The sequence below is a fragment of the Camelus bactrianus genome, chromosome 9 (assembly GCF_048773025.1).
Source record: "Camelus bactrianus isolate YW-2024 breed Bactrian camel chromosome 9, ASM4877302v1, whole genome shotgun sequence".
In the NCBI taxonomy this organism is placed as follows: domain Eukaryota; kingdom Metazoa; phylum Chordata; class Mammalia; order Artiodactyla; family Camelidae; genus Camelus; species Camelus bactrianus.
In genome coordinates, this window is record NC_133547.1 from 57,383,505 (window position 1) to 57,401,843 (window position 18,339).

At 53.0% G+C, this 18,339-nt stretch overlaps 1 protein-coding gene across 2 annotated transcripts in view; it reads right to left on the reverse strand.

The window, feature by feature from the left end:
• The window catches only part of VAC14 (VAC14 component of PIKFYVE complex), a 94,191-nt gene that overhangs the window by 44,270 nt on the left and 31,582 nt on the right, over nt 1–18,339 (reverse strand). For both annotated transcript variants that reach the window (XM_045521400.2, XM_074370449.1), the window contains exons 12-13: nt 18,239–18,304; nt 4,201–4,357 (exon numbers count right to left, since the gene is read on the reverse strand). In XM_045521400.2, the coding sequence (XP_045377356.2) occupies nt 4,201–4,357; nt 18,239–18,304 (223 nt within the window). The remainder of the gene's footprint in view (nt 1–4,200; nt 4,358–18,238; nt 18,305–18,339) is intronic.

An 18,339-nucleotide genomic window follows, 5' to 3' on the forward strand; every position in this document is an offset into this window, starting at 1 on the left:
AGGAAATGTGTGAACTCCACCACCCATGCCATGTGGTGGGCAGAAGGAATGGAGGCAGGAGAGAGGAGTCTGGCCTGGGATATCGCAGAGAGCCACACAGGGGAGGGGCCATCTGAGCTGGCCCAGAGCACATGTGACTTGTCCTTATTAGGACAAAGGCAAAGGCAGCACTTCACATGTATGGGGCATTTATCTGAACCCCTTCCATGTAAGAGCTCACAGTGTCCCCAAAGGACCCATCACCCAATTTACAGGGGAAGAAGACATGGCACTGAGGCAGGACACTTGCCCAAGGACACTTGCCCAAGGTTGGGTACAGCTGGGCTGTGAACCTAGATCCTTCTAGGACCCCAGTGCCCACGCGCTTTTACGCTGCCTGTAAAGGGTATGTGGGAAGAAGGACCTTGAAGGCTCAAAGGGCAGCAGGCAAGGCTTTCTAGGGGTGGGAAATGGTCTGGTGTGGCTGGAGGAAGAGGTGGGCAGGTCAGGGAGGGAGGAAGCAGAAGGGCAATAGGTGAGATGCTGAGGTGGCCTAAGGCTGGAATGCAGTCCCTGAAGTCACTGTGAAGAGGTGGGACACCCCCAAAACTGCCAGGCTAGGGCCACGGCCCAGCACCCAGAGAAGGAGGCTGGACCACCAGCCCTGTCATAACTGGTGGACAAGGGTGGGGTTCACATGTGTTCCCATCCTCTGAGTGTGAAGGTGGAGAAAGCAGGTTCTCAGGCCAGGCTCCTGGGCCAGCACCACCGTCTGTCATGATCCCTCAGCCCAGGTGGGAATGACAGCAGTGCTCTCCTTGGAGATGAGGTCGTGAGGGTCAAGGGGCTGATTCACGGTGAGGTTTAGTGTAGCCAACACGTGGGATGTGCTTAGAACACGTGTCCAGTCCTACACAAGAGCTGAATGTACGAGAGGTACTGTTATTATAGGGAAAATTGCTCAGGGATGGGTTTCTGGATTTCTTCTAGAACTTGTTTCTGCATTTGGCTACACCAGGCTGAGCTATAAAGAACAAAACCAAATCAGAACATTCATTTTTGCCCATGTGTTTACAGCTGGGGGTCAAATTTCACCTTGAACCAGTGTCCTGCAGGGCACACTCACACAAGCTGTTTTAGCCCAAGAAGGGGCCCTGTGGCCGGGAGAGAAGGTCAGGAAGACTGAGTTTTGGGGGCAAACATCAGTCCTCGGGTGATCTCTGGTCCCAGATCAGAGGCCCAGGCTCCTCCCTCTCCTGCAGCAGGATGTCCAGGCGCATCTCCAATGACGGACCCATCCCAGAGCCCAGAGCCTGCTTCTGTCGAGCATTCCACTCAGCTCAGGGCAGGCCCCGCAGGCCTGTTCTCAGCACCTCACCATTCCCTCTTCTCATGTCCTCCTGTGTGGAGGCAGGCAGAGAGGCACAGTAGTTGCAAAGTCACAGGGGACCCAACCAGCTGTTTTCACATCATTTCACCAAAACACAAGACAGGGAAAGGTGGTGTCCCTCTATTGGCAGAGACCACTGTCCGCCCAGGCAGCTCCCCTCCTGACTGCCTCAGAGGCGGCCCTCTCCCCAGCCTGGGGCTCTGTCAAGGTCAGGAATGAAGGGAGGTGGGTGGGAGAAACAAGACCATCACCTCTGCCTGTGCTGCTGTATGCTGGAGGGAGAGATGTTCATGCTAGGCCAGGCAAGAGAGAGCGAAGTCCCCTGTGGGCAACTCAGCCTGTGGCCCCGGAGACCACCGCTGTGGTGCATTTAGGCCAACACAGCAGCTGCCCAGGTGTGTGATCGGCCGGCTTCTCTACTGCTGCATTCAACCTGCACCATCTTGAGTTTACAGACCCGACACACAAGTGGGGCCATTTGGCTTCCTACAATTGCTACAGTTCCTACTGGTTTCATCTTTGCTAGACTCTCTGCCTCCTCGGCTTTCCAGAAAAGTCCCTTTATGGGGGCAGAGAGATCTATCATAAAGGGACACAGCACTACAGTCTGCAAGGTCTCAGAGCTGTGCCCTGGTCAACCAGAGGAAAGCAGAATCCAAACAGGAAGAGGGTCTGGCCTCGCAGCCTCTGCTCATGGGCACAGCTGGATGGAAACACACAGAATGAATCCCTCACATGCCTGAGAAGCAATGGGAGAAAGAGCAGCCAGAAAGGAATGAGTGTGCCCTTACTACATGCTTTTTTTTTTTTTTTTAACCTACATGCTTTCTGACCCACACAGCCACTCCTACCATCCTTGGTGCCTGGTGCAGGCCCTCCCTAAGGCAGCTGAGGCGGGAGAGGGGACATGGCATAGCTCTGGCTTCCCGTGCTCTCTTATTACTGCTTTGAGCTTGACTTTGACCTTATAAAACCACATCTGAAAGATCTGGTGCCAGCTGTGGACAGTATGCACGTGTGGTTCCCACACTCCTTGCAGGGCACACGTGGGTCTCCGGCTAAGAGCATAGGGCCCATAGCTCTGTTTATCCTCGAAGAAGAAAGCATTACTGGCTGCAGGCATTTCCTTGGTGCTCTTTCCAGGATGGAATTTCTTCCCATCTGACACACTTGGCTGTTTTTTATGAATTCAGGGTGAGTCCCTAGCTGATGTGAGCCAGTCTGACAGCTTTGTGAGCTGGGGCAAGTCTTCATGACTTCAGTTTCCTTAGTGGCCCACCTGTCTTGGCAGGGCCAGGAGCTGGGGTTCAGAGCTCTTTGCCATCCAAGTCCCCCTCAGCCCTTGCTTCCAAACAGTGGAAGGTGTGCTTCCGGAATGCCTCGGGCCAGGCCCTGTAGCAGACCTGGGTTGCTCACAGCTGTTTTTCTGGCCCCACCCCTCGGCTAGCCAGGAAGGTATTTCACCATTACTGACTTCTCTGTGCCCGGGAGGAAGAGAAAAGACACTTACAGATCACAGAGAGTCCTGGGAGAGCAAGGTGTCCCCTACCTGAGGCTGCACTGCCTCAGCATCTCCCCTTCTGAGGAGGAGAAAAGATGCCTGACAGCTGCTTCCTGGGAAGGGAGATCTGAGAGCTGCCCTCTGTTGGCAGGAAGCCTTCTATCAGTTGCGGCTCCTGTACCCTCTCATGGAGGCCCCCACCCCTTCCTCAGGCCTGGCCCCATACTCAACCTGGGCATTCCTAGAGCCCCCTGCCCCTTCCTTGCTTCAGCCAGAAACAGCTGGAAACTTGGGACCAGCTGCAAGCAGAGCATGCACAGTGGCGGTGGCCTGAGCCTGGGGTCCTACGTGACACCCCACTGTGGAGCTTGACTTCAAGTATCACCAGAAGACGTCTTCAATGCATGGCTCTCTGTGACTGACCTGGCAGCCCTGGAGTCACCTCCACCTCTGCTGAGCAGGTGTCCTCAGGGCTGGGTACCAGTACTCTGTGGGACCAGCAAGGTGGGGCTGCAGGAGGGAAGCTGCCACTGAAAGGCCCCAAATCTTCTTGGCCCTTGGCTTCTGCATCTTAGGAGGAGCTGTCTAGGACCTTGTATCTGGATGTCAAGAGCTGCTCAGGGGACAAAGAGACACCCCAGGCAAACGCCCAAGATTCGCTGGGTACTTTCCTTCCAACTTATGTTCCTGGGCATTTTCCAGTATTGTGTTGTTGGAGCAAAGTGGCATCTGCCTGGGAGGCAGGACCTGGGAGTCGCATTGCCCCAGGGAGAAAAGCCACCTGTTACCTGGAAGGATCCTGAGGGGTAAGCACCAGGAGTGCCATGGCTACCTTCACATCCAAGGACTGCCCGGAAACATCTTGTTTGAATTATCCCCTCTCCTTCCTGGGCTGCCTGCCACTTTGTTTGCTATTTTCAGCTTCTCAGTGAGGAAGGAAATGGCTGCTTAGTCTTCCACCTGCGAGACTCAAGACTCCGAAGCCCCTTGATTCCTGACCAGGGAGATGCCACCCCAGGAAAAGATAATCAGCTGACTCAGATGGTTTTATATTTAGCCAGTGGCTCAAAAGTGTGAAAGGTGCAGGGAGACGAAGGGAAAAGGATGTGAGGGTCTCTTACAGGGGTGGAGGGCTGCTGCAGTGACAGCCAGGAGGCAGCAGGAGGCCACGCTCTGTCTGTCTGCCTCCCAGAGCGTGGCAGATCACTGGCCCGCACACCCTGGCAGAGCTCCAGGGAGGGACAGCCCAAAGGCTGGTCCAGTCCAGGACGAGACTGAGCACTGCAATTCCCAGGGTCCCTGAAGCTGCAACCATTGGAGGAAGACTCACCGGGAGTGTTCAGCAGGCCAGCTCTGCTGGAGGGTGGCACCTGGAGCTCTGAGTGGTTGACTCGGAGGTCAGGGCCATCAAGGGGACCTGGGTCATCTGTCTGGCCTGCGGGGGAGGAAGCAATTTCTGCCAACACCTCCAGATCCTTCAGGATAACCTGGGGGAGAAAAGCAAGAGGATGAGGGACAAGGACCTGCACACTGAGCTGTGGCCAGAGACAGACAGCTGCCTCCAGGGGATGGGGAGGGGTTGGCAGAGAGCGACAGGCTGGTGAGAGCTGCCAAAACTCTGGCTCTAGCAGTGCTCAGAGAGTTCTACAAAGGATATGGACTGAGGAGAATATAGACAGGCAATAGACAGGGGCAACTGGAAGAAGCAAGCTAGAGTCTAAAGACTGGGAGTCAGCTCTCCCATGACCACTCCTCTCTGGGCCCCAGAAGATGAGGGACTCAGGCATCAGCGCGCAGTCTGTGTGGTGTGTGCTTCAGGGCACCTCGACTGGCCATGTCCCATGGCAACCTGGGTGAGTGCCCAACAGTGCCATCCAGGCCACACTGCTGGGTGCGCTGGTCACAGTCCAGCCCACCATCAGACCACAGGACAGATTCTTCGGTAGTGGTGAACCCAGGCCATCCTCCACATTCAGGGTGTAACCCTGGGTTCTAGGATAGAGCGATTCCCAACTTCCAGACATGCTGTTCAGTTCTCAGCTGTCTCTGTGACATGAATACACAGGTGTGAGAGGCCCCCAGGGCTGCCCCTACAATCGGGACCTTTATAAGTTGTCTTCCCCTGCATAGCACCCATCGCCTCCTGCTCCTCACCTGGCATCAACAGGGAGCAGGGTGGTGTCCCACGGGGGCTGGGGGTGTGGGGGGAGCAGCACACTGTGGGCGTTCATCTGTATGTGAGAGACTTAGTAACTAGCCTGTCCCAGCTCCTCCAGCAGGCCCTTCACCACACTACAGGCAGGGCTGCCCACCCTGTTCTGCTCCCCACTCATCTTTGTGTTCAGAAGAGGGGCTGTGCCTGTCCCAGCACAAGCAGATGTACCCTAGCACCCAGTGGACATCCAGTAGGCATCAGATGAATGGATGGATGACTGTGCGTGAACCCAGGCCAAGAATAACCATGGCAACCAAGGGCTTCAGCCCCAGACCATGGAAGTAATGCAGCCATAGTGCAGCGCTGCATGACCAAGCAGCCCCTCCATCTGGTACATCTACCTAGTGAGCAGCAAGCCAGCTGTGCCTCAACAGTTAAACAGAGTTACAGGATTCTAGTGTTTGACCCAAGGGGCCCGAAGATACATCCCACAAAAACTTACATAGAAATGCTCACACCATCGCTGTTCATCACAGCTAGAAAGTAGAAACAACTCCAAGAGTCCAATATCAATTCTGATGTGTATCTTTTTCCCACACCACCAAGCAATTTTCTGACACAAGTCAGGTGTCCCACAATTCAACTCAATTCTGACACTGTCTACCTGGACAGAGTGTCAGATCCCACAGGCTGAGGGCTCAATCGTAAGACTGCCCCAAGAAGGCTCTCTTCAGATGCCAATAGCAAGTCCAGGTTGTCAACTGCATCTGACCGACTGGTTATAGATCAGAGGTTCCCAGGACTCCCTCCTTGGGTATAATTTGCTGGAGCCGCTCAGAACTCAGGAAACATTTTACTTAACTGGATTACAAGTTCATCATGAAAGGATGTAACTCAGCAATGGCCAAATGCAAGAGAAGCACAGGGTGGGGAAATGGGCACGGAGCCGCTATGCTCTCTGGGTGCACCACTCTCTCCGAGCCTCCACGTGTTTGACAACTGGGAAGCCCTCCACACCCTATCCTTTTGAGTTTTTATGGAGGCTTCGTTACATAGACACGATTGATCAAATTACTGGACTTTGGTGACTGATTCAGCCTCTAGTCTAGAGGTCAGAGGTGGGGTTTCAAGTTCCAACCTTCTAATCATATGTTTGATTCTAATAGCAATCACCCTCCATCCTTAGGCGAGATCCAAAGTCACCTTAGTAATCTAGCAAAAGACACGTTTATCACTCTTATCACTTAGGAAATTCCAAGAGTTTTAGGACCTTTGTGCCAAAAACAGGGAAGGAAGACCAAATATATATTTCTTATTACATATCATAATATCACAAGCCCAAATGTACATCAACTGATCAATGCATAAACAGAACATGGCCTATCCATGCCATGGACTATTATCTGGCAATAAAAAGGAACAAGGTTCTGATACCTTCTACAACATGGATGAACCCTGAAAACATTTGCTAAGTGAAAGAAACCAGGTGCTCAAGGCCACATACACTTATGTGAAATGTTCGGAATAGGCAAATCCATAGAGACAGAAAGTAGGTTGTGGTTGCCAGGGGTTAAGGGGAGTGAGACACAGGGGGGGAGTGAGACACAGGGAGTGACTGCTAATGGGCACAGAGGTTTCTTCTTGGGGGTTTCTACTTTAAAAGGATGAATTTTATGGGATATGAATTGCATCTTAAAAAAAAAGAATCATGTCAAAACCCGATCCTGATTCCCTATCTAGGGGCACTCGTAGACTGGTTTGCTCTTGCTCTTCCCATGGCTGAGGAAGTAGGGCCTCACCAACTTCCTGCGATCTCACATCTGGCTGGGACTCACAGGGGAGCTGATTGGGGCTGGGGGCGGGGCAACCTGTGTCTCTTTACATCTTGTGGCATGTGCCGGCCCCACTGCATCCCTCATGCTGACTGCGCCTCTAAGCCTCAGGCTACTCCTCTCAGGTCTGACTGCACATGTAGGCAGCAAATTCTGATGGTCAAATGCTGCCAGTGAGAAGACGAGGCAGCTGGGGCCAGGACAGCACTTGGCCAGATGCTGACCCAACAAGGGCCACAACAACCCACAATGACCCATACCAGGTTTCCAGTGGTGCTTGCTTCTCTGTCAGGAAAGATGCTTGGGAACAATCACCACACCTGAGAGGCCTTGCCCGTGAGATGTCCCCACCCTCTGAGTAGCCCCAGGACCAGGCTATAATATAAGGGAAAGGGAGGCCAGAGGAGGCAGCTGTCCTTGCACCCAGCCAGAACTAATGACCTCACTGGTCTGTGGTCTCACACACAATCACCTGTTCAAGGTGACAGGGGCTTTATGGTCAGACAGTCCTGACTTCTAATCCTGACCCTGCCATTCAGCCACCTGACCCTGGACCAGTTACCTTCACCATCCAATCCCCTCCCTGCAGCATCTACTGAGCGCCCACTGTGGGCCGGGCCTATGCAGGTTGGAGGAGATGCAAGGCTGAACCGGACAGGTCCTGCCCTTCAGGGGACAGGTGGTTCACAAGCACTGATAAGGCAGCGTGTGTGCAGCTGGAGCGGGGCTGGAAGACTTTAGAAGTATCTGAGCCCCAGTTTGCTAGGGAACTGTTGGGGGTAGGGTGTAGAGGAAGGCATGTAATGCACTTTCTTAACTAGCATGAGCTTTTCATGGACATAGGGCCAGACCACGTGGCACATCCAGGAACCTAAGCTTTGGCCTACCTCCAGAATAAGGCATGGGGCTGGTGCGGGGGCACGGCCAAAGATCAGATGGAAACCATATGCATGGGCAGGTCATCAAAAACGGTGACCCAGACAAAGAGATAGCTCTGTACTTGATTTTGCAGGTGACAAGGAGCCTCAGTTTCCTCCTATGTGCCAATGGAGATTTGCCCTTGCAAGGTTGTTGTGAAGATTATAGGAGATACCTACGTACCACTTCTGAGATTTTTGGAACCACAGCCAAGCTTAGTCAGTGGATTAGGGACTGGGCAGGGACAGTGGAACACACACAGATGGCTTCAGATTTCATTTTTCTACCAAAGAGAATCTGCATCACCCATCTCTGAACCTCCTACTGCCCCACTGGGGAGCATAGGCAGCAAAGCTGCATATTTTACATTTTGAATTCTCTTATTTTAGAAAGTTTAACACCAAATGGCAAATGAACGCAAATTATACTTCAGTTGCACAATTAAAGCCGGAAATGTTGTCTACCGGTTCCTTCAATAATCCTAGCCTCTCCTCTGGTGCTTACTTATCAGATTTGTCTCTGGTCCCTGGGGGCTAAAGCTAACAGGCAGCAGTGCGTGTAAGCACTTGTACACATACACACACTTCCCGCCCCATAAAGTGGGAGGGAGTCCCCTTTAAGTGGGAGGTGGAGAATAGCACCTTCTTGTTCAGCCTCTAGCGGCAAGAAGCTTGAAGGGGCTGCCAAAATGCAGGCCAAGGAACATCTTGAAGAGGGGAGTGGGGAGTTGAGGGGGAGCCACTCCGAGGCTCTGAGGCTCCCGTGCCCATCAAGTCTGGCCGCTGGCTCTCTCCCAAATGACCAGCAAACCCCAGTCATTCCAGGTGCTGGACATGAGAATATGGAACCACAGTCCTGACCCAGGCCTAGGCCAGGACTCTGCTTGGGGGGGTGAGGAGACGCCCTAGGGGTGGGGGGCAATGTCAACAGGGGCCTGGGACAGAGCAACAGAAATCACAAAGGGGTTGCCCTCCAGCTGGACCTGGCTGTGAGTCTCTGTGCTAGGCTGGGGTTTTGGTGCTTCACTCCCCTGGAGACCCCTGGCCTGTGGGCAGGAAGCTCTGGGATGAGGACATGGTGATCTCAGAAGCCTTGCTTATGCTCATGGCCTGGACAAAGGCCACAAGCTATAGATGCACCGCTTAGCCTCCAGAAACACAGAGCTCGTCCCCCTTCCAGGGAGCAGGCTGGCTGGGCCCATGACTGCACTGGCCTGTAGTGCTGGCTTTGAGGACAGGGAAGGCTCAAAGAAAGCAGGAGGAAGCCACACCAATTAGTATGCACTACACAGCTTTTCGCAGAATGAATATAAAACACTTGTGCTTTCTTTTTGTGTGAGAGAAAGAAGGGAGAAAGAGAGGGAGGGAAGAAGGTTACAAGAGAGCAATATTCTGCAGGAGCAGGAGTGCCTGCTGTTACCATGGCAATGGGCTGGGGGCAGGGAAGGCACATCAGCTGGGCCTTGGTCCTAGAGTGAGCTGGCCATCGATAGAGTGAAAGGATTGGTGGCAACTGGGTGAGGAAAACATCTGACAAAGCAACTCTGAGGGGAAGGCTGCAGGGATGAGGGGGAAGGGGCATCAAACCCTACACAGTTTGGGGAGCAAAGTGAGGAAGCCAGAGGACTCCTGAGAAGTGTGGGAGGAGAGTCATCGTTTGGATGGGCCATAGCAGGCTGTCTCCCCCTGCATTCCAGTAGGCAAGGACAGTCTCCCAGATGGCAGCTGTCTCCCTCCTTCCCTTCATTGGTCCATCCAGACACTCCCTGTCCCAACATCTTGTCCACAGACTAGCCCTGGAAAACCCCTCATGGTGGGAGGCGCCCTCCTCTCTCTCCAGGGTGTTCCTGCTTGCTCTTTCACCACCTTGGAAATGGCTGGAAACCCAGCGCTTTGCAAGACCAAGTCCCTAGGCTGGGAGGCCTGTTCTCTCCTGAACATGAAGTCCCAAGGTGAGGGACTCAGCAGATGTTGAATAAATACTTGCTGACCTGCAGGGCCAGGCAGGAAATGGAAGATGGATAGTTCTCGATAGCTTTTGCCAAGGGGCTGGATAGAGAGGCCTCCTGTTTCTCTACCCACATATCTCTAAGAAACTTTGTCAAAAGTTTGGCTAGGCCACCAGTCAGCTGATTAGGCCCCAGATGTCAACTGGCTCGGCCTTCCAATCCCATGGGGAGGGAAGTAAATCCCCAAGATGGGCCCTCTCCAGTCCCCGTGAGGAGGAAGCCACAAGAATGTTTCCAAGGAACACACTAAGGCAGGCAGAAGAGGTGAATTCAGGCCGAAGGCCCTGGAGGCTGAGGTCTGTGGGCCACTACCAAGAGCTATCTGATGCCTCTGCCCAGAACAGTGGGGTCATAGGGCTGTGCCTGAGATCCGGGTCAGGTTGGGCTACTCCTTATTCTTAGGAAGTGGAGCTGAGAGTAACTGAAAAGACACCGAGGCTGGGCATCCACAGGAAGCCTTGCATACAGAAGCCTGTCCCGCTCCTTTACAGGGGACATAGTGCAGCAGGTCAGGCCTGTTGAATCCCTGACACCGAAAGGATGGCTCCTGCAGCTGGTGGACCCTAGGAAGCCAGGCTGCCATCCCCAGGAAGGCATGCCCTAAACCTGAGCCGCAGAAGGCAGCAACCAGGCCCCAGGCTAGTGCAGCCTGGCAAGAAGTGATTTTCCTAGAAAAGCCTTCAGCTACAACGGGGTCAGAACAGGCCATGCCCAGCAACTCCTGCGGGACGGGCCCCACAACCCTGCCACCCCACCACCTGCAACAAGCAGAGAAAGCATTGGCAAAAAGAACACTTAGATTTGGGGGTGGAGGAGAAGAACTGCTTAGGCTTAGGCCTATTTTACCACTGAGAAAACCACCCTGATTAAAACCTTGCATGTCTTACTAAAGCAAAAAGAACCTTAAAAAAAAAGGAGGGGGGATTATAACTTGGTTTGTTGCCTTACTTTGAACACAGGCCCTTAAGAATTAGGACTGCTTTCTTTTCTTTCTTTCTTCTTCTCTTTTACTTTTAGGACTTTTTTGAAGTCCTTCCCTAAGTGTCCAGTTCTGTGCCATACTTGCCAAAGGCCAGCACCTAATACTTATTAAACTTCACTAACAGTGACAGCACAGTGTGGGTTCTGGCAGCTTAAAACCTTCCAGCTGCCATCCCTTTGAGGTTAGAGGAGGGAAAGGCTAGCCTGGGGTGAGACAACTGAAGACCAGTTCCCTGGCCCCTAGACCCTTTTCTCTCCATCCCCTCAAGGCTTCCTGCCGAAGATAGCCATCACCCACTTGCATCACAGAGGCCCCTGACCAGCAGGGGTGATAAATTCTCCCCATGAGCTAGGCAGGGAACAGGGGCAGCTCGGGAGCAGTGTGCACACCGTTATAGCTCGGTTACCAGGCGATGAGCCGAGGGGCCATCTCTGGGGTACAGGTCCATGGCAACCAGGAGAGCAGTGCAGGGCTTCCTGGTCTCCTGCCCACCTCCAGGTCTCTGCTTAATCCCAGCCTACGTGGAAGCCATACTCAGCTCCAGCCTGAGGAGCCAGGGCCAGGCCCCAGCAAAGGAGGCAGGAGGGCAGGGCAGGTCGCAGGGGGGTCAGCTCACCATCTGCCTCACCTCCTATTTGTTCACTTGCTCATGTAATGTTTCTGAGCACCTACTATGTGCTGGGCATGGCCTCTGTCCTTACAGAGTGTGGCAAGGGCACAGGATGCTGTAATGATACAGACGGGGACCTGGCTGGCCTTGATGGGCAGGAGGAGTGGGTGGTGTACATGGTAAATAAGGCTTCATAGATTTATGGACCATCAAGCTGAGATCTTGACCAAGTTACTTCACTTCTCCGAGTCTATTTCTGCTTTAGTGAAATGGGGACACAGCAGAATGTACCCTTCAACGGCTTTTGTGGAGATGAACTAAGACCAGGCACATATGATGATCCTAGCACAGTTCTGGTGTGGGGTGAGCGTTAGGTGGGCTTCCTGCCTTCAGCATCTCTAGCCAACAGAAATCCCCGCCCCATCAGTGGGCCTTGCAAACTGAAGGTGTCACGGAAATTCAGCTGATCCAGCTTTGGCTATCTCCGGAGGAAGAAAAATGAACAGACATCTTGGGAAAATTTTTGACTTCTGAAGATGCCATGAATGGGGTGGGGGGTGAAAACAGAGGGCCCTGGCCTTGCCACCACCTTGAGGAGAGAGGGCATCAGGACTGAGAGCTAGGGGCATGGCCCATAGTCTCCCAATAGGATCTTAGGCTGGTCCACACCTGAAGTTCTCAACCGGAGATGTGCATCAGAATTACTGGAGGGCTTGTGCAGAACACTGGCGCTCAGGCCATGCAGCCCCACCTGAGGAAACAATTTAGGAGGTCTAGGGTGAAGCCCAAGCAGCCAGATTTTTTAAAGTTCCAGAGGATTCTGACAGTGGCCCTGGTGTGAGTGGCTTCCTTATAGGGCTTCTGTTGGGTTGCTGGACTTAGGCCTTTCTAGGTGCGATGATTGATCGCTTCCTGAGTTCAAGAAGAGATGGACTGGGGCAGGTGTGTGCTCAGCTCTACAGGCCACTCGGCCTATCACTTGGCTCTGCAAGAGCTGCCAGCCCTGTACAGGGGAAGGTGGTTCCCAGCTGGCTCCCCTTCGTGGACTCCTTCCTGTGCCACCAGGCCTTATGGGAAAGCCAGCCTCCCCTGTGTCTGCCAACCTCTGCCCATCTCAGGAGACCGGGGGTGCCAGGCCACAGCCCCTGCCCAATCAAAATTCTAGTTATGGTGTGGCTTTCAGTCCTCACTGGCTCATCAGTGGAGGGAATACTGAAAGATTCAGACTGAAGCCCCTCTCGGCACACAAACCTGCCTTCTCACAGCAGATGACTGCGGGCATTGTGGGTCCCCCTTTGCCTGTGGGAGGCTGATGTGGGGCACTGAAAGTGCGCAGTGTAGAGAAGTGGAAGAATGAGAGCAGCAGGCCTCCCCTTGAGCGCAATTCTGGGCCTGTGACCATGACCCCCCCCCCCCCCCCCGCCCCTGCCCCACGGCAACAGTTTGCTGCCAAGGGCTCGCAGAAAAAGGCCTCCAGGACCCCTAGCGGTGACTGCCAGAGCCTCTGCTGGGTCAGGGGGACCTGGGGCTGGTGGTCCCTGGGGCTTGTGACTGGAGGCCTATGTCCGCCTGGCTGGCCACGGCTTTTCTCCCTGCTCATTCCTCCTCCTCTTCCCCCAAAAGGAAGCCCCAGGGAGAGCTGAGGGGACCAGTGTCTCGTATCCTTGGCAATGCCCCTCCCTGGAGGGCTGCAGCAGGAAACGGTCCACACCTTTCCTGTTCGGGCTGCTTGTGCTGGGATCCAGCTCATCTCCACATGTTGGTAGGGCCTCGGCAAGAGGAACCAAGTTCACAGACCCCTGACATCTTACCCGTTGGTTCTCCAGCCTGTGATCTGACTGTCAAGAAATCTTCGGAATTGAAGTGGGGGGGGGGGGGAAGTATTTTTGTTTGTTTTGGAGAGTGGATGGAATGAAAATTGGAGTGAAATAAAAACTGAGGCAAGGATATGAGAGGGAAAAACAAGCCCCATTCTTACAGAAGACTGTCCACTTTTGAGCAGGCCTCATTAGTATTCCAGGCAATGGAGTCAGGACCACACAAAGTCAGAGCTGGAAGGGACTAACAAGATCCAGTCCAACTGCATTTTAGGGAAGAAAACTGAGGTGAGCGATGCTGTGGACTTGCCCGGTCGCAAGGAGAGGGAGGCAGTGTGGAGCAGGCGCCTGTCCTCCTGTTCCTCACCTTGGCTGCTTTTCAAACCACTCCGAGGCCATCCTAGCCACTGGTCACACTCATTCTAGGTGAGCATCCCAGGGGCAGTCCAAGAGGGCAGGTCAAAGTCAAATGCTCAGAGAGGTGCATCTAGACTGGAGAGGGCTGTCTTGGATAAGGCAGCACCCCATCCCGGCTTCCATGGCAGACTTTCAGCACCTTTGTTAGATGCCCCTGATCACTTCTTAGACTCACTATCCCCCTTGTACGCAGAAAGGATGTGGGACAAACACAGAGCCCATATTCCTGATTTCAGTGTGTGTCTCTACAATTTTACAGAAATCACAACCAGCATCAGAGGAGCTAATGTTTACCGTATGTTTAGTTGTGCTGCGTCCTATGCTGAGCACTTGATACTCATGGTCTCATTTAATCCACACAACAAACCTGGGAGCTGGGATTCCACTATTATTTTTGGTTTTCAGATATGGAAACTGGGTCTTAGAGAAGCTAGGTCATTTGCTCAAGGTCAACCAATTACTAAGTGGCAGAGCCAGGACTGGACTCCTAGAAGTTCCGCCACAAGACCACACTGTCACTCCAGGAGAAAACCTTACTGGAAAGGGATGCCACTCAAAGTCACAACAAAATATTAAATACCAAAAGCAAACTTCATAATAATAAGACCTACAAAGAAAGACCCCGAAGTGTTACAAGATGACTTAAACGGGGGTGAGGCCTGCTCCTAGGCGGGAGAACTCAACCCGGCAAAATGCCAATTTCCCCCTAAAGATCTTGGGACGACAGACAGGTTGTTACTATGGGCCAGGATCAGGTTGGGAGCTTTACAAAGCCCCTTTACATAGCAGTCTCTGAGGCACGTGCAGGCATCACTCATCCTTCGCATAGGTCAGAGAGGTTAGGCTCCTGCCCGGGGTCCTTGGTAAGGATGGGTCAGAGCTCCTGGAGATTCACGCTCAGGTCTGGTGACCTGATGTCTGGGATGCTATGTTCCCTTGGAGCAGGCACCAGACATCCTTCCGGGTCTCTCTTCTGAGACTGAGACTTTCAAAAACTTCTACATATTTTTTTATTTTGTTTAAAATAGATCTTATTTTTTAAAGAGGTTTTAGGTGATGGCAATGTTGCACAGAAGGTACAGAGATTTCCCACGTGTCTCCTGCCCCGCACATGCACAGCCTCCCCCTTATCAGCCTCCCTTTCACTACGGAGGTGCATTTGTTATAATCAGTGCACCTACACTGACACAACACTATCCCCTAAAGTCTACAGTAGACATGGGGCTCACTCCTGGTGTCGTACATTCTGTGGGTTTAGACATACGTATAATGACACATATCCATTGCTATCCGCTGAGGATTTTAAATGCAGATTAAAAGGCAGTTGTGCTTGGGAGTGGGGTTGGGGGTAACTGAGGCCCCTCCCAGGCAGGCCACTCCATTAAGAGCATGGAAAGGACTTGTCCTCCGGGGGCTCATGGGCAGAGCCCGCCCAGGCAGCTGCAGGCTCCGGAGGCAGGCGACAACTGGCATCTTCCGGGCAGGGGAAGAAGCAGTCCCACCTCCCACCAGCGTCCAGCAGGAAGCTCTGAGCATGTGCCCTGCATTCCACGCTGTTGAATCAGGGTCACATTTTCACTTAAAAACAAGTAATTGGCGCTCTAGTTAATGGGAGGATTTCTACTCTGGTGCCAAGAATATTAATTTGACACCTGCAAATTCTTTCTGACAAAAGGGATTTTCAGATAAAGTCTGCAAGGAGCAGGCAGTACTGAGGAAACAGCCACTTATCCTGAATAATGGAAAAGCAGAGACAACTGAGGATGCCAGAAGGGTGTGGACTACCAAGCTGTCACTGGGAGGAAACCCAGAAACAATGACAGATGAGACAACCCAGTGAGGCCACATGCCAATGGGACTGCAGAACATGGGGTGGGAGCAGTGCTAGGTTTCTGAGGCTCTGCCCCTCCCTGTGCCCAGTGCTTGCATCATTAACACCTGGGCACACTATGTCCCCTGAGGCCAGCGGCTCTTGCCAAGGGTGATGAGCATGTGGGTTTATCACACTCATACTGGGAGAGAAAAACACTCGCAACACAGATGATACATGGAATGTCTCTGATCAATAAATCAGTAAGAAAAGGGAACAAAAGGTCAAGGTGCTGAGGGAGAGCTTTTCCAGAATACACACGCCCCTCTCCACACTAGACTGAGAACTCTTCTCAAAATCTTGTGGAACAAGGGAAAAAGGGCAGAAATGAGCACAACTAAACACAAGCTCGGGTTCTCATGTGGGTGGCTGAGGCAACATGTGGTGAAACACAGGCATGGTGGCTAAGAGATTAGGAAGAAGGGCTTTGTCGTCAAAGAGATCTGGTTTTGAGTTTGGCCCCATCACTCCCTAGCTGTGTGCAAGTTACTTCACCTTCCTCGGTCTTGGTTTCTCAACTGCAAAATGAAGTAATAACAGTACTTGGCTCAGACTTATTGAGGATTCTGTAGATACCACAGGGGGTCTTGAGCACGGTTCCTGGCACTGTAATGACTTCACATGAGTCAGCTGTTATTAAGGGGATACCTGTGCATCAAAGGGCCCCAGGCGGGATGGAAGGCCCTGCACGGGGGGCCATGGTTACATTCCAGAAGTGAAGGGGCCTCTTCCCACCAGTCTGGCTGTAGTCTGATTTGACTGAATGGTCTTTCAGGGTCTTGAACTCCAGGGATATCCAATCTGAGATCAGGGCAGGGTATGGAAATACTGGGAAAATCTAACAGAGAGCACGATCTATATATCCTATATGCTTGCTGCAGGAGAAGAGGGACTTTGTCTTGTTTGTGGCTGTATTTCCATTGCCAAGTAAGCCTTCAAGGTCACCAGATAGGGCGGGGGCCACTTAGGAATGTAATTCTGATGAAGAACCAGGATGTGGCAGAATCATGACTCCCCACTGATACCGAGGTCCCCAAATCCCTCCCCTGGAGAGATGGGAAAGCAGGGACTCTTCCCTCCTATTACAGCAGTGCTCCCCCCACCCTTGGTAACTGTTGCCAAGAGCAGTTCCTACCCTCTCCCCATTGGAGGCCCATGAGATGTGCCCCCAAAGACTGACAACATTTGGCACTTCAGCAAATCAAGTTTCCACAGCCACAACCTGAACAGAGCTGTTTAATGGACTGCATCTCCTCCAGCTCCCTTGAAATGCACATGCACACAAAAACCAATTGCGAGCAGAGAAGGCTGGATGGGATTAAACAACTCAATTTAAAGGACTGAAAACTCAGCTGCTTTCACTGAAGTCCTAGGGAAGGAGCCAATCAGTAAAGCTCTTCTCTTCCTTTTTGTATTGAAATGAGGGCCATGACTGTGCAGTGAGTCACTACAAATTCAGGCAGAACTGGGCCATGTCCACCTGGACCTCGTGCTGCGTTGGCGGTGGGGGAAATAGAGAGGGGGTGGTGGTGTGTGTGTGTGCACGCATGTGCGTGGTGAGCAGGCAGGAGGGGACACGGGCAGATTCCCAGACTATCTGCTTTGGGTTTTTCTGGAAGTGCAGAGTGCCTCAGAGGACCTAGAGGTGGACACCTGCCTGTCTGCATCTCTCTTCAGCTCAGGTTCAGGGAAGCCTCACAGAAGCCTGGTAGCAGCCCAGGAAAGACCAAGGTGGCTCCTGCTACAGGAGTTGTAAGCCATGTCCCTCTCCGTTTTACCCCAGTCCTTGTCCACTCCTGTGTTCCCACTAGGCAGCTGGGAGGTCTGCAGATGTCTGTGCCTGCTGCCTCATGGACCCCACAGCTGCCTGGAGCCCAGAGGAGGGAAAGAGGGGCAAGCCACAGCATGGGCTGCCAGCATCTGATACGCAGCCTGGAGCTGGTACAGAGGGAAGAGACGCTACCCTGGCAAATGGCAATGCCCAGATACAAATCCTGCCCCCTGGCTGGGAGGCAGGAGAGTCTTAAAAAAGAAGTCCACAGAACAGAATGCTCCCGTGCTGAGAGTTGTGCAGCTGGAGGAGCCCCTCCCCCAGATGGCAGGCTGCAGGGCCTGCTCTGTCTCCCTCCCACTCTCTGGGTTTTCCACCTGGGGCTCCTCCTGCCTGGGATGGGGCCATCCTCTCCCTTTAGCTCTTGGCAATCCCACCAGAAACAAAGCTTCAGGGTCCAATTTCAAATTAGAGGTCCAAATGGAGTCTGGCTGATGCTCCCTGCGTGCTTATCACGTGCCGGGACAGCACTTGGCATTTTCCGTGGGTCATTTCATTCTCACAACCTCATGTACTATTACTACCCCACTGGATGGAGAAGGAAACTGAGGTGAGAAGTCAGGAAGTGACGTGCCCAAGTATGGGCAGCTGAGCAGGCTGGACCCTGCCACTGGGCACCCCACTACCTCTCTACGGCCTTCCAGGGACAAGGCTCCCTGCTGGACTGGTTTCCTTGTACATGCCCGGACCCAGAGTGCTCTTCGGACGGGCTCATTAAGGAAGAGTCCTTATTCCCAGAGCTGAGGGCAATAAACACAGCTTTTCCTCTAATGGATGCACCTCACCAGGTATGAGGAAATAGGGTGATTTGGGGGTGTTGGTTTAAGAGAACAACAGCAATAACAAAATAAGCACTTCTTAGCTACACGATCCTGTCAGTCACTCAGGAGGGGAGGCTGGCAGCTAGGAAAGGGTGCTGGTGACTTACCTCATCAGATTCATCCGATAATGTCTGGAGCAGGATGGGGAAGAGGCTGTCCGTGTGCCGGAACATCTGGAGAGCAGAGAAGCGGGGGCACCAGTGAGCTC